Source organism: Osmerus mordax, chromosome 14, assembly GCF_038355195.1.
Source record: "Osmerus mordax isolate fOsmMor3 chromosome 14, fOsmMor3.pri, whole genome shotgun sequence".
Classification (NCBI taxonomy): domain Eukaryota; kingdom Metazoa; phylum Chordata; class Actinopteri; order Osmeriformes; family Osmeridae; genus Osmerus; species Osmerus mordax.
In genome coordinates, this window is record NC_090063.1 from 12676734 (window position 1) to 12692973 (window position 16240).

The following is a 16240-nucleotide window of genomic DNA, read 5'->3' on the forward strand; positions in this document are numbered from 1 at the left end:
GTCTTTCTTTACTTGAATAGCTTATATAAATTGATAATGATTATTATGAATAGGTATTATTAAGTACTATGTGTACATTTATTTTGTATTACTGTTTTTATATTATAGGCACTACTACAAATACCTTTATAGTGTATACTTTTATAATAGTTATTTATTTGTTTTACATTGATACTTTCTGATCTACATTTAGTCTGGGGCCCCTGTGCCACCTTTATTTCACGTTGGCATCAATAAAGTTCAATCTAATTATTCGAGTAAATTGTTTCTAGTGCACATGAAGCATTAGGACCAGCTAGAACAGTGATTTAGGACAGGAATCCTTCCAACACCCTTTTATGAAGAGTGTGTGTCTGTGTACTGTGTGTGTGTGTGTGTGTGCGTGTGTCTTCTGTGTGTACTGTGTGTGTGTGCTTGTCTGCTGTGTCTACGTGTGAGTGTGCTTCTGTACGTTGGGTGTGTGTGTGCATAATAAAGAGAGAGAATGACGATTGTGTACTTGTACAATGAGCATGTAAGTTATGAATGTGTGCGCAGTGCACATGTGTGTGTGAGGCAAACGAGAGACAGAAATAGAGACAACATGAGACTGTGTTTATGTTGTATGTGTATAGTTGTTTGCCTGTGTATGTCAGAGGGGAGCCTGCTGATTAATGTCACCTCATTCTGTAAATGGAGCGTGGTGAACGTGTTCTGATATCTCCACGGCTCCTCTCAGCGCCAGCCTGATTTTATTGCCATGCTCTAATAGGATATTGCCGCTGTCGCAATTTAGATTAAGTTCCATATCGTTGCTGTTGAACTGAGAGGTATGTGCATGAGAGAGGCAGAAAAAGGACAGAGTGATCGTGTGTGTGTGCGCGTGAGTTTGGATTACGGTTGCATCATTTTATATCATATCCCATGTGACCCCACCGTTCAGTTTTGCTAATGCTGTCGTTTTACAGTGCACATACACAGGTGTGTTATTCTCTCTGCATCGACTGTGTGTTTGGGAGAGAAAGCTGCCCCTTGTGTGAACCTTTGTGTATTTAAAAGCATTTCAGTTTCTCTATCTAGAAAGCAAATCTATCCAGCACATCAAGCCAACAAATTGCCAATACACAACATAGCTTTTTTAAATTCTGAACAGCATTCATTTGACTACAAGTCTATCCCGGTTGACCTTCTACTGCCAAGCACACACACACACACACACACACACACACACACACACACACAGGTAACAAAATCCTAGCAGTGCAGCGAGACGGGGGGGGGAGTGGCGTGCCTTTGTGAGAGCATGTTTTTGTCTGTGAGGAACATGCTGGCTGTATGCAGAGGAGCCTGCCCTTGGTCTGTACTCCTTTGTTTCCACCCTGCCTCCCCAAGCCCCTCCCCTCTCCCCCGCCAGCCCTCCAATGGGAGAGTCTTCAGGTGCTGACCTTATCGGGTGGAGGTCAACGTCAGGTCAGGGATCCGTTGCTAGGCGACCATCAGATAACCGGCAGTGGTAGGCGTGCGGCTGGGCTCCGTCGTTCACTGCTTGTCATGTAATCTCATTCATTTGCAGACAATTGCATGGACGTCAGAAAGGTTATCTGGCCCATCCTGTCGTAATGAAACACATTAAAATATTAAAAACCAGCCAAGCCGACCATTGGCAGCTCCACTTGGCACCGAACACTTTTCTGCTCATGCCAACTGTCATGCTGTAACATGAACCCTTTTAAATAGCTGGTGTGGTAAGCTGTGTTCAAAACGAGTCAGCCGTCAGAAACACCTAAAGGAGTTTTAAGAAATGGAAGTTAAGGGATGTGTAGAGATCTGTTTTGAAGCAATCTGTTTGGTTGTTTTCTATTTTTTATTAATTTTCTTTTGTTCAGTTTCATTAGGCTATATCCATGCTGCAACATGGCAATATTATGAGTTGTGTTACATTATATTTACAACCCAGGGGCACAGCTTGTGTGTGTGAGGTGTGAGTGAAAGTGAGTCGGTATGTCTGTGTGTGTGTGTGTGTGTACGTAGCAAATACCTGATCCATTCATGACTCACCCGCAAGAGGGGAGGGGTTTGTGTGTGTGTGTCTTTGTGTGTGTCTGCATGTGTGTCTATGCATGTGCGTCGTAGGAAGTGGGGGTGGGGTGCGACGAGTGTGCGTCTACCTACCACCTTTTAATAGAGGCAACACAAGAATCCAGAATGGCGGGACGCCAGCCTAAACAGAGAGCCGTGGCGTCTTTTTCGCAAATTCCATACGGACACACACACACACACACTTCCTGTTCCTGGTTCCCTCACCCACTCAGCTACTCCGCCACCTGGACATCCACACGGACAGACTCTTAGGTTCTCCCAGACGCTGATGAACGACACCGTTCGGTGTCGTGCCACTCGTCTCCTTTCGCACGGTGTACCAGCGAGACAGGAAGAGATGCTCCGTCTTACCCCGGGTTCCTTTATGTGACACGCGTGCTTTGTCAGTGTCACCGCGAGCAGGCCGGAGCTAACGGGCGAGGTCGGGAGGAAGTGGCCGTCAGAGGCCTGGCGGAGAGTGTGACCTCAGACGGCGAGCGGGCACTGAGGGCGCAGATAAGGTGTGTCGATCTGTCTACGGAAGCACCTCCCTCATACACACACACACGCAGACACACGCATCTCCAATATGGGGGTCGCTCTCTCATCCGGAAGAGATTGGCATGTTCTGAAAAGAGGCTACTGGTCGTGGTCTGGGCGGTCGCCAGCTGACATTCCGTGGAGACATATTGAGAGAGGGAGGGAGAGAGAGAGAGAGAGAGCGAAAGAGAGAGAGAGAGCAAAAGAGAGAGAGAGAGAAGAAAGAGAGAGAGAAGCTAGGGCAGATTTATCGGGCCGTTGGCTCGCCTCAGGAATTCTCTTGTAACACAGCACTCCTGTGAAAGGGATGAAGAAATTAGTGTAAAACATCAGCCCCCCATCCCCTTCTCCCCCTCACCAGCCCTTCCCCCTGACTTTCCCCCTGCCATCGAGGTGTATCTTGTGCTTGTCACCTCAGTCCCCCCCCCGTGCTTTTAAATGTCGATACGTGGAGGATTAGGGACTTGAGAATGAAAAGGAAGCACACACACTCACACACGGTGTTCCTGTGGTGATGAATATTTATGAGGGAAGAGAACAGGGAGAGAAGCGTAGCTGTACTCTCAGCTGTTGAGTCACAGGTCCTCAGTGGCAGGATGCACTGCTGGTCAAATGGCAACGAAAGAGCGAAAGAGAGACAGCGATAGAGACAAAGAGAGATGGGGAGAGAGAGGGAGGGAGAGAGAAATAGAGGGAGGGCGGGAGTAAGAAAGAGAGAGAGAGGAAGAAAAGTGAGAGGGAGAGAGAGGTAGCGATAGTAAGAAAGAGAGAGAGAGGAAGAGAGAGAGAGCAAGCTAAGACAGAAAGCAGAGGAGAGATGTGTGGGATTTGAAAAGAACTGCTTCTGGCTGTCTTCGATATTTATTCCTTTCTAAAGCAATGAGGTGTTTGGAGAAGAAGGCCAGCGATGTTCTAAATGCTACACTGCAAGGCGAGAACAGGGAACTCCCAACTACACTTCCCCTACCACACTAAAACTCTTTCACAAATACGGTGGTGTATTAAAACTTGACTCTGCAGAAAAAGGAAATGCCACCCTCTAAACTCAAAGCAAATTTGTATTCACAAAAAACAGCAACACATAATCCCCAAAACATTGTCATTATCAGTAGATATAGAAACGGCTGCCCTCCTTGTTCACGCACGTATACAGGCCAGTGGCTCTCCACATCTCCATATCGCCTGCCAACATCTAGAGGTTATCTGCCAGGTTGATGAACAGAGAGATTGGCTAGGAAACACAAGGTGTGACAGTATATGGCAATATGTTATGGGATGCGGACGGAGCTCATCATGAAAGCGGGTACGCGCGGCTTTGTTCCAAATGTCACGATGCATATTTATGGGTGCGCTGGAGTGCCTCCTTGTATAAGCACCCATTCACCATCCGTCAGACAAAAGCCACCAGGTTCTCTCTCTCTCTCTCTCTCTCTCTCCCCATCTCCCCCCTCTCTGTCTTTGCCTCTCTCTCTTCTCTCTCTCTTTCTCTCTCTCTCCAACTGCTCTCTCTTTTCAGAGAGTGCGCACCCCCCCTCCTCTGTCAACACCTTACTCTCTCTGTTCAACATCTCTCCCTTTCTCTCTGTTTCTCTCAGTCAAACACTTCTCATCTGGCCATCATCATTCTAGTTGTCCAATTGAAATCCTGTTCGAATTATAGTTTTTTCCCCTTTGGTACAGAATGGTGATGTTATTTTGATACTACCGTATATATTTTCACAGATATATTCTGAATCATTGCATAACAACTTCCTAAACCATGACATGACAAGTCAAGCGCAGAACATTCTGAGAATTCTTTCATTTTTCCTTGAAAGCATAAAGCATGACAGAATAATTTACAATTCCAACATCTTATAAAGGGATACCTCAAAGACATGTCAGATTGAGATATCACAGTCAATCAGATTACGATACACATGAGAGAATCAGCCAGACAGACAGACAGCTAGCACCAGACAGACAGCATCTTGCCTGTTTCCCACTAAGCGAGGGTGGGTTGGAGGGGGAGGACCTCCCGGGGGAGACCTGTGTGAGATGGTTGCTGCCGGGCATTGCAGCGGTGGATGGACAGGGTGTGGGATGGAGAGGGAGGGGGGTCTGGTGGGAGGACTGACAGTCTGTCTGTGGTCCCTGTGCTCCTGAGGGATGAAACATGCCTCCAGGGCTAGGGCTGATTTGTGTCGGTCCCAAAACTAACCCCTGGGGGACGCCAACCAGCCGGGCCCGGTTCTTTCTCCAAGCCTCTTTCTCTCTTCTCCTTCTCTCTGTCTACGGGAGAGAAAAAACGCTTGATGGAGAAAGGCAGAGGAGGGTGGGCTTTCATCTGTGTGTGTGTGTGTGAGAGAGAGCAGCTCAGCGGATTTCTTCTAAATTACCGGCAGTGATTACACCCGCCTCGCGCCGTGCCTGGCTCACCACCGGCCCCCAGGCAGGGTGGGGGTGGGGGTGGGGGTGAGAGGGGGGGCATGGTGGGGGGTGTTCTGTCAACTGTCACCATCCGCCACCGCTCCAAGCTGAGTCACTAAGTGGCGGTCGCTGGATGTGCCACTGGCGTGGAAATAACAAGGAAGTCACTACAAAGCAAGAGCATACTGTCCTATCATACACATCCCTGAAGGTAATCAGTTTAAGGATGACAAAGTGATCCAGGATTGGTGTATTTCATGTATTTATTTCTTTATTTTACAGTTATTTTTCTCCATCATTGTGCATGAGAAGGGCATCATCAGTATTGAAGCTCAGGTGAGAAAACACAAGGTTGTGCTGAAAGGAATCAATGACAGGCAGCTACGATGTACCGGGGCAAGGATGAAAGCCGGCCTTGGACATAACCATAATATCCAATGGATTAAATGACCGTCCAGGCGACTAGGCAGTAAGGGTGGTGGCTAAAGTCTCCTCTCAGATTGACGCTTTTTTGGACACTGCCTATCACTTCCAAGCTATTACTTCCATACAGTGAGGGATTTGGGAGAGGGAAGAGCAGGTTTACCGTGACAGGGAATGTGTTCTTTATTGGGGAAACTCCCATGAGCTTTTTCCATTATCCTACTGCATATCAGGCTTGACCCGGAGAGAAAACCTGTCCTCCCAGGGGGGTCAGCCTAGTCTAGACTTCTCCTCCCTGCCTCTAGATCGCCTGCGGACACAGGGGGGGGAGAGCTGCCTCCCAATCCCCCTTCTCCTCTACGGCATCCTCCTCCCGCATCACCCTACCCCCCCTCCCCTTCCCTTCTTTCTCACCCTAACAATCTTTCCCTACAGCCCCCCCACCCCCACCCCCTTCGGTGCCTCCATCCCACTGTAATCTTTCTATTTCGCCAGTCCACCCCTCCAGGTCAAGAGGTCTGGAGGTTGGAGAGGGATTTGTCTCTGAATCGACTAAGCTGCGGCTGCTGTCCATTCCAGCTGACCGCTGTTAGCCTGGCAATAGCCAGTCCGAGCGAGTCCCATCTGGTCAGACCGTATAGTTATTACAGTAGCTACCATTCTTCACAAGTCGACGGTAGAGCATGATAAGGTTGCCCAGACAAAGTGCTGTACACTGAGGTGAAACGTTATTGTTAACACATCTGCACGTGTCCTTGTTATTTCTATCAGGCAATACCAGTCTGGCTGCAGAGGAACCGAGGACAAAGTTGAACGAGGGTGTCCTTTCTAACAATACGTCTTCCTCAACAATACATTAGACATTCTTCCTGTTGATGGGATTCCAACACAATGCAAAGGGGCTGAAAGGGATCACTTTTTTTCAAAGAAGGGAGATATGAACAATAATATGGACCCCTCCTTTCCATTGATTGGAATTTATTTTTTGGAAAAATATGCCAATTTTGTGAAACGAAAATTTTTATTTGGCTCTTCTCATAACAGGAACACAACAAACCATAGCGCCCCCACAATGGATATAATTATATAATGTTCTCATGCCAAGAGAGGAGCTTGGAGTCAGAATATTGAATTGTACCTTTAGCTCATTTACAGTTGATCCCTACAAAATGCTCTTCTTATGATTTACCCCACAGTAGTTAAAAACTCAAAACAAACAGTAGCCTAAGCAAGGACACAGTTCACAGTTGGTTTTATCTTCAAAATCTTCTACATCACCGAAGCAGACAACCGGGGGAAGAAAAAAAAATCCTCCTCATCTGAATATTCATTAACCTGTGCCTAGGTGTATACAAGGCTCTTAACCACTCTTGTTTATGACTTAAGGACTTGTAGTACTGACCTTAGTTTAACAAGGTGGCAGATACCAAATTAACCTCTAGCCTCCGCAGGGCTAGCTATGCCCTGCTAACAAGCAACCTGTCTAGATGCACGAGGGCTGCTTCTGCCTCTCACATTCTGTCTTTTCTTTCTCTCTCCCAAACCCTTGCGCTCTTGTTCACATTTGTCTGTGAACACACACACACACACACACACAGAGGCCCATACAGTAGGTAGGGCCTACCTCCCCTACATTCACACTCTCCCTTTCTCCATCTATCTTCCCACCATCCTTCCTCTCGCTCCAACCTAATTTTTCTTGTGGCTCAAAATCGTTTTTTGGGTCAAGAACTCAGCGACTGTGGGTTATCAGATGGCAGACTTTATCTCGGTGAGGCACAACAGCATGTCTCCTGCATGAACCTCTTAGATGTACCAAGCAAGGGAATCTTCCATTTCATTAGATTTAATAAGAAAATAATCGTTTTTTTTTTTTTTTTTTGCTTTACATTCACATTGCATTACTGAGATAAAATGGGTCTTCGTGAATCAAATAATGGTTTGTAGATGGAACTTGCTTTCTCATGCATATTTAATGAAGTGCTATAAGTGGCACTGAAATCATAATAGCCCAATGTAAGGACATCATTATCAGCATGAATATTACAGGGCATGGCAAATATTAAGACTATCTATGTTTACTGTGCCATTCTAATTTGGGTATTTATGGCTAAATAATTGCACTGTGAAAGTGCATGAATGAAAGATTGCATCTTTTTGATGCAGTGATAGCCTGGCCTATGCCAATAGTGTGGTGTGTAAAACATTTTGAAACACAGGTTTGCAAGTTAAACATACGTTTGGATATAATACACTATGGCAATTTGTAGGGTGTGTCAATTTGGGTGTCATATTCGGTGGCGTGTCTATCGTTTTGAAGAGAGCAAAAAGGAGAGACGAAAACCTATATAGACGAACTGGTTTTGTCCCTTACTTATTACCGTAGGCTGAAGACCAGTATAAGGATCTGATTGGCCAGTGTTTTGCAGCCAAAACCCAAGATAAATCGTGCGGAGAACGTTGAGGCAAAGCAGTTACCGGTGGGTACAATATACAAAATCAAGATTTTTGGTTTGCAATATTCTGAGGACATTGTTATTAGTTGTATTCAGAGAAACTACCCATGCGCAGCAATTTTTAAGCCAATTTGTGTCCCTGCTTTCAGGACTGAAGGGCCTGTTAGCTTTTAGCACGCTAGCATTTAGCCAACGTTAGCGTAGTAGATGGTTACTGTAACATTAAACTCACAGCTAGCTAGATGGCTCTCTTTCAGGATAAATGTACGATGCATATTGTTACATACATTACGAAAAGTCTTTAGCTTTCTATCTGAATCATGATGCTAAACCATAGCGAGTTAGCTAGGCTAGCTAGTTACCTAACGCCTGACATTTAGTGCAATCACAATGCATGGACATGATGTCAAATTGACATGTTGTAGGCTACACCTATAAATAAAATCATATGTGACCAGTTGTCTAAAAGTTTACACACCCTGTCCTTTGTAGACAAGATGAGCCTCAGAAAGCAGACCCCGAGTGATTTCCTGAAGCAGATCATTGGCAGACCGGTGGTGGTCAAGCTGAATTCTGGAGTGGATTACAGAGGTAAACTTTAACTACAACGCGTGTTTAACAACAACGAGTTGGGTTTGGACAACTGTCTAATTACAAAACAGACACATAACTTACTCCATTGAACAAGGCATGATCCAGGCATGGTCCAGTTTCATCTCTCTCAATATCTACCTTTTTAAAACCTCAAATAATATTCCCTCACATTTGCAACACAGATGTCACACTGGAGCTACCGTTACAGGATCGAACCAGTTTCACATACCGTTGGCTGAAATGTTATTTTCTTTTTAGCATAGTCCTAAGTAAAGATAAGCAACACAATAAGTTATCTGCACTTCGTGTCTGTAGGTGTGCTAGCTTGCCTGGACGGCTACATGAACATAGCTGTGGAGCAGACAGAGGAGTATGTTAACGGCCAGCTGAAGAACAAATACGGAGATGCCTTCCTCAGGGGAAACAATGGTAAGGGCTACAGCATCTGAGTCTCAACAGCATGATCTACCAACTGCCGTTAAGTCTACCTGGTTTAAGCTGCACCACAAGCTATGAGAAAAAAAACATTGCAACTGCTAAAGTGCATTCATTCAGTTTTAAAGGTTAATGTTGCAGCTGTTTACCCTGTAATCATTTTCTCCCCCTCCTCCACAGTATTGTACATCAGCACTCAGAAGAGGAAGGTTTAATGAAGAGTGTTCTGTTGTTTCTTTTGTATGAATCACCTAACTGAGTTTCAGTGGATAATTGTTTTAAGGGGAAAGTGTTTTTTTTCCTATGTCTCCAAGCAGAAGACCATTTGGTTTTGTAAAATCGAAATGATTCATTAAATAGTTTTTTGGTAGTTTGTGTTCCAGATCATTTTAATGTGAGCTAGCATAGCTGTCATTCAATACAAAGTGGCACACTATTATTTGAAATATTGTCCTCCTTGTTTCTTTTTCTTGAGAACAATAACGACTCATTAATATGGGAACATTTACTATTGTGTGTTTCTCAGGGAAACATTAAGTTTCAACTGTCCTTTCTTGGCACACAGCAGTGGCAGGCAGTACATGAGTAATGTCATCTGATAATATTGTCCAGTCCCATATGATGACTAAGCCGATCGCTCCACTGATGGAGAGTGTGCTTCAATCCAGTAATGCACTGGCCACTTCCTCTCTGCCAACTCCCAATAACATAAGAGACCATAAAGCTTTGGGCCTACCATCAAACCGACATGCTCAAACTGTAACATATGGGTCGTTTTCCTTCCAACATTGTAAGGATAAGACAGTTATATGCTTTATACTGAAGTACATGTATCATGGCTACTACTTGGAATGACAACCTAATCACAATTGGTTGACAAACTGGGTGGGAGGGAACAGAGCATTACCAGTGGCTTTGGGAATTGTGTTAATTATTTATCAACCTATACCGTCTAGAATATTATCAGTTGTAAATGGCGCCCCCTAGAGGCAGTTCCAGATTCCATTCCAATAAACATGTCGGCACTACATGCCCCCCTCAAAGCCTCTGGTGCTTGATAAAAAGTAATGGAAGGTGTGAACGATTAATGTCATTCTGTTGTGTAGTGGTAACAGTTAGTGTTAAAAAAAAAAAAAACTATTTGGCAACATGTTCCTGAATGATTGATGTGATTTGATCCGGCACGCACGGGTACTCAAACACCACTTCCCTCTTCACAAATGAGATGGATGGACGTTTTTGCTCTGTAGAATCTCAGTCCTTCCTCCCTCCACCGTTTCTTTTTCCCTCTAAATACGTGCATGCGCTTCCGACAGACCCGGAGGGTTCTTTCCCTGTTGGTGGCCTGTGTAACTTCAAACATTCCATCACTTCATTACAATAACATAAGAACACTATAAACTTACGATTCATTAGGCTCTTAATGAGCTGGTGAGGCAGTGAGGTTTTCCCTCTCTTCTCAAGGGTGGATTTCTGAGGGCCTTGTTTTCCAACCCGAACATGCGCACTCTGGCCCTTGTAAGGAGACAAAAGGCTGCCAAGGTCAGACCCGACTTGAGGATGAAGGGCGCGTTATTGATCAAACTCCGCTGAGCGGCGGCTAGAGGAGGACGAGGAGGGGTATGTGTGGGGGGGTTGATGGGGAAATAGGCTGCAGTGTGCACGCACACACATGCTGACAGACAGGCACACTATATGGACAAACTGCACACACACATACACAAAGGATCATTATGCGGGCTAGCAGGGTTAGCGCAGGCAAATATTTACCTAGTGGTATCATAACTGAGCCGCTGGCTGTGCTGTCTCACAGGGAGCCCAATTAATATTGTTCACAGTAATGACCTGGTGGCAGACCCCATGCTATTGTACTGTGGGGCAGCAACCCATGTATAGTGAGTACACACACACACACACTCACACAGTGGGCGTTCATGTGTATTGATTTTAGCACCACAGTGTCCTTTGTGTCCACACCATTTTCCCCCCTTTGCAGCCCTTGAAATAAAGACTTGTATGAGGAAACAGATCAGTCTGCCCCCGTTCTCTCTGTCTCTCACCCCTCCCTCCCCCCCCCCCCTCTCTGTTTTACTCCATACACATAGGCACTCTTCATCAGTCTGCATTATGTTGTGTAGTGCACTCTAAGGACAGCCTGGTCTCCATTTACTGAGCAGAAAGGGGAGGGCTCAGGGTTACTTCAGGATGCCGCAGAGGTCTGACTGATGCGTGATGGCGAGGAGAGGGTAGAAGGAAGAGGAAAGAAGAGAAGACGGGAGGAAGTGGGGTGGAGGTGTGTGTGCGTGTGTGTGTGGGAGGGAGCGTGTGGGGGGGTTAGACAGTGGAGGTGGAGGGGAGGTGGGGTAGAGGTTACAGCCTTGTTATTGAGGAGCTGCCACCGATGGTGATGGAGGTAGTTGTGGTAATGGGGGGGAAGGGGGAGTCCTAGAGCACCACCAGCTGCCAACCCTGATATGACTGCAGGGGAAGGTGGAATCGCAGAAGAGCTAGAAGCCGGCAGGGAAGAGGGAGGGGGGGCACTGTGGCTTTGACACTGACAGACCATTGAGGCACGACTCCCTTTTCAAGAGAGTCTAAGGAATGTGACCTGTGGGGGCCATGGAGGAGGGGGGGGGGGGTCATTAGTAGACTGATGACGCTGTGATAACAACTGAGTACTGCAACGTTTCAAGGTGAAGCACCACAGTGATTGTTATTGTAATGACTGGTGTGCTGGCCTGCATGTGTGTGTCTGTATGTGTGCGTGTGTTCATGCGCTTATGAGCCTGTTGAGCAAAAACAACTGGGAGGGTACAAGGATCTGGGCTGTCCTTTGTGAACTTGACCTGTCCTAAACCCTGCCGGTTTGCATGTCATGTGTTTAGGATGTAAATGATGGTGCTCACCTCTCACATACTGCCCCCCCTCTCCCCCCTCATGTTCCACCACAAGGTCAAAGTTCAATGTGAGAGCTGACCCTGGAATACTCAAATACCTCTGATAATATGTGACAACCTTGTTGAAAGAAATGGCTTTTTAAGACCAGGTACCAAACATTCTAACTAATTATTCCGGAAAAATACTAATACTGTACTAATACTATTCTAACACTGTAACTAGCACCATACTTTCTGTGGTTTTAGTATTATATTTTATATATTTTTTATATAAATTTCTATTTATTTGTATATTCGGCACCTCACCTTGGTTTCAAAGTCTTAAGAAGTTAAACTAATAGCAATTTAACAATGATTCACAAACAAATAGGAAATAAACCCTGAAAACTCACCAGCCCCAGCCGAAGCTAGAGCACGTTTCAGGGCTTGTTTTGATCCAAACACAGAGGGAGCTGGCCTGGACTTCGGGCCGCCACCCCTAGGCTCCTGTTTTAGCCTGGAGCACAGTCAGCCTCGGTCAGGAATGTCCCCTCTGACCTTCTTATCTGGAAGAAGCTATTCCCAGCACGGGGCAGGAGCCCCACTGCGATTTATCTTGGCCCGAATGGCAGTGTGAAGCCTGTGGGCAGGGTGAGGAGGTGGCGGGGTTATGGAGGGTTGGGGGTGGGGGGGGTAACCTTCTGGAGACCAGAGGGCACAGTCATGGTACCAGGATACATGGAGTGCGCTATGTTCTACTGTAAGCCGAAGGCCCCAACCGACAGGCTATAACCTCCCATCTCTACCATGACCCACTTTCAGGCTGGCCATGTGACCTGCCGGGTCAACGCAAACCCAGTCTCCTGTGAGGGGCTCGGTCACGAGTCGAAAATGTTTTGCAACACTGCCCTACAAGGTTCGCTTCAGAATCACAACCAACAAAGAGTCGACCCCCCCCCCCCCCCCACACCGCCCCCCTTCGCCGCCTCCCTCACCTGGAGTACTTAAGACTCTCCATGGGACATTGTGCACTAACATAATATTCACCAAAAGACTACAAAGTACATCAACACAGACAAATTGTAAAAATATAAACTTTTACCAGTATCGCCATTGGTAATAATGCTGCACAGTGCTAGGCATTCCTGTATGAAGTGTGTAAATTCTTTTACACTTGCATTGTGATTAGTCTGTCCTAACGAGCTAGATTAATGAGCTGTGGAACTGAGTGAGGTAAAGCCGTGTGGCGAAGGCGGGGGAGGTGGGGTTGCTAAGGTGTCGCACCACTGCATCTGGCCACTTCCTGCTGATCTGGGCAGTACACTGCGCAGCGGCATAAAACGTCCCCAACAGTGCAGTCTTGTAGCAGGCCTTTTTGCCCATATATGGCCTTACCAGAGATGTATGTAGGCCTGACCTCCACAAACAGAACATACAGAATCCTCAACACAGAGAGATCCCAGAGATACAGAGAGCAGCCGCACACTGTGGCAAGTTCAACAAAAGTTCCCCAGGCTGCCATTTGCATTGAGATTCTTGTGAAATCAGACTAGATGGTCCTCTCAGTCTGTTTCCCCCTACACAGGTTTAGGGTAGAAGATTTGCATGAAATACAAACTAACCCTGCACTCAGGCAATTAGCCTCCATTACAACACCACTCTGAGTGCCAATTTGTCCGCCATGCTAGGTAATGCAGAGTGTCGTTGGCGTGCTCCCAACATGGTAATGGGATTGCCAGCCAGACCCTTTTGTTGTCGTTTCCTCGTGGAGTCAAAAAGAAAACGCTGGTTGTAGCATTGCTGTCGTGTCATCGGTTGAACCCGTTTATAAAAAAAGGGCGGGGGCGCCACACAATTGGGGGCCAGCAGACAAGCCATTACCCCCCCCCCCCCCCCCCCCCCCAATGTTTCACTGTGGGTAAAAAAGCTTCTGTTGGAAGGAGAGAGAACAGTATCTCTTAAATGTGTGTTGTATCACCCTCCTCTGATTCAATCTTCCAGAATGTCTCATCTAGTTAGAACCAGCGGCAGAGTTCTGCACCTTCCACTATTGAAACATGATTAGTTCACAATAGGTTGGGTTAATATGTTTAAAAAGAGGAACTTGCCTGAATGAACAGTATTTCAAGGCCACAAAAAATGCCATCTCTCCTCTATCATTTATTTGACATTTATTTTCTGCAGAGGAGAAATAACTGCAATCTTGGCAGATAGGCTATCAGGTACGGAATGTTGTATATCTTTTTAGTTGGCATGGAGCTTATTTCATTTGTCATTGCACCAAAATTAATTATCTCACCTTTTACCCACAAAGATGCGCATCCATATGAAATTGATAATTGCTTTACCCTTCTGTATTAAATATGTCCTAAATGGTGATGCTATGCCCTTATGTGCCAGTGTGTGTGCCTTCTTCTGTGTGTACCTGTGTCAATGTGTGTGTGTGTGCGGACTCTGAGAGGAGCTCATTGGCTTGACTTGGTGCACTCTGTGCAGCTCAGAGTGGCTGTGATATTGCTCAAGGGTAAACCCAGACAGAAGAGTTATGACTTCAGCCCATCTCCGGCCATCAGGGAGGTCATAAGTATGCCACCCACACCCACACACACACACACACAACCGCCCTACCCAAACGAACACACACACTCAGAGCGGTCAACCAAAATACACAGAGTTGCGCAGACACACGCTGCACGCACGCGCACACACACACACCTCTGCACGCTGGACTGGGGCCAGTCCCAGAGGCAAGGCACTGTCATAAACACAATTAAAGGCTCTCAGACTCCAGCCGGTGCTGGGTCTCTCTCCATCCCTCTTTCTCTTTCTCTCCCTCCCTCATTCCCCCTCTCGATGTCATAGCCTGTTATGGGACAAGCAGGGGTAGAGCACCTTTCAAATCAAGATATGATTCCTATAAAGCAGAAGTGGGGGGACAGAAGAGAAACAAGAGGCCGTTAAATTCAATGTGACACCCCCAGGTTGGCCACTTACGGTTTTTACTGGTCCGTGTCACTTTGAGAGTTTTAACGAGCATCGCGTCGAGTACAGGAGGGGTGCCCTCTGCCACACGCGCGCGGCGGAGGACACACTCCTGGCACAAACGCATCAGTCGGACAAGCGTCGGCGGGTTTTTCTTTTTACGAGGCAGCACAGGTAGAGCCGGGAAGAGAAGACGTCTGATAGACTTTTATAAACTGCCAAGAATGAGGGGCCGCCGTGAGCATTTAAACTGGTACATTATTACAGGGAGGCACTGAAATATTCTTACCTCACAACTCGCAACCCATCTTAGCTTTATTGAAATGATCAGCGCTCTGTCTGATAACTAAAATGCTAGGCCTAGGAGGCTCACTTCAGTCTGGTCTACAAGTCTGGCATCAAGTCTACGTGAGCAGCAGACGAATCTCCAACCATTTCAACGAATCTTCCATTTTTAATTGTGAAAAGCATTTGCGAATCGTCCCTCTATACTTGAGTAAACGGCACCACCCCGTGGGTAAGAACTGGTACTGCGGCCAGTTGTGTCAACCGCAATTGGGCTGCTGAGCTCCCCTTGTTCTTGGGTTTTAATTGACCTGGATCTGTTCCGCTCTTCGCTGTAAACGAAGAAAAGAAGAAGTGCCGGGAGACTGAAAATCCTGTCAGCTTCTCCCGCGAGCAATTCCCACCGCACAAAACTAGGTTCCCCCTCCCAAGATTCGCTGTTTGAAGCCGAGAAGAAATGAAAAATTAAAAAGACCGGGTGCTACAATGCCTGCCAATGAATAATTGAGAAATGTGAATTTCCGGAAAATGGAAGATGGACTTTTTTCTTTAAATAAATGCTTCTGTGTAAATTCATAGGAAAAATGTTTGCATACATTTGTGTCGAGACTTGAACATGAGTTTGTGCTGAGGCTCATTTGTGTGTAAAGAAATGGTCAAATATTAATTGAATCTTTCACACTGAATATTCCAGTATTAAACACAGAGAATGATTTCTCTCTTTTTTTGCTGAAAAAAACATTAAATAAAACTAATGGGACATTTGAGTTTGACACCAAAAGGAAAAAAGGGGAATAGCTGTCTAATATATTAATGTTGTCTGTCTAGGCCTTGGGACTTGTAAAAGAGAGTTGTGTTCACATTATTAAAACAACCACAATCAATATTATACATAATGGACGAGACTGTTCAATCATAACATTGTGGTTAATAGATAAAAATATGTAGTCAGTTTTCAGCACAAGGCCAGAAATCAAACACAGTAATTAATGGATCATTCATACACAGTATAGGCCTATTGGACAAACAACTGTATTTTCAAGAAACTATCCAATCAAATAAAACCTCTGTGTTGTGTATCACTCATGAAATACTAGACAAACAGTACACTCATTATCTCTGTGTCTATGATAGTAGGATACTGAGTTCCCACAGGAACTCCACACTGTATATACGCCTACT

General features: G+C 45.9%; 1 protein-coding gene across 1 annotated transcript; it reads left to right on the forward strand.

Annotated features, from left to right (window-relative positions):
- The first annotated feature begins 7819 nt into the window (after positions 1 to 7819).
- Positions 7820 to 9285, forward strand: lsm6 (LSM6 homolog, U6 small nuclear RNA and mRNA degradation associated). Its single transcript, XM_067250759.1, has 4 exons — positions 7820 to 7910; positions 8379 to 8477; positions 8796 to 8909; positions 9096 to 9285. Exons 2-4 carry the CDS (start codon positions 8384 to 8386, stop codon positions 9128 to 9130), a joined length of 243 nt encoding a protein of 80 aa, XP_067106860.1. The 5' UTR covers positions 7820 to 7910; positions 8379 to 8383; the 3' UTR covers positions 9131 to 9285.
- Positions 9286 to 16240: the final 6955 nt, after the last annotated feature.

Bases quoted from the DNA above. Each gene is read 5' to 3' on its own strand.
- lsm6 (XM_067250759.1), top strand. From the start codon at position 8,384: ATGAGCCTCAGAAAGCAGACCCCGAGTGATTTCCTGAAGCAGATCATT. The intron at 8,478-8,795 runs GTAAACTTTAAC...TCGTGTCTGTAG, and splicing joins TTCTGGAGTGGATTACAGAG to GTGTGCTAGCTTGCCTGGAC. The intron at 8,910-9,095 runs GTAAGGGCTACA...CCTCCTCCACAG, and splicing joins CTTCCTCAGGGGAAACAATG to TATTGTACATCAGCACTCAG.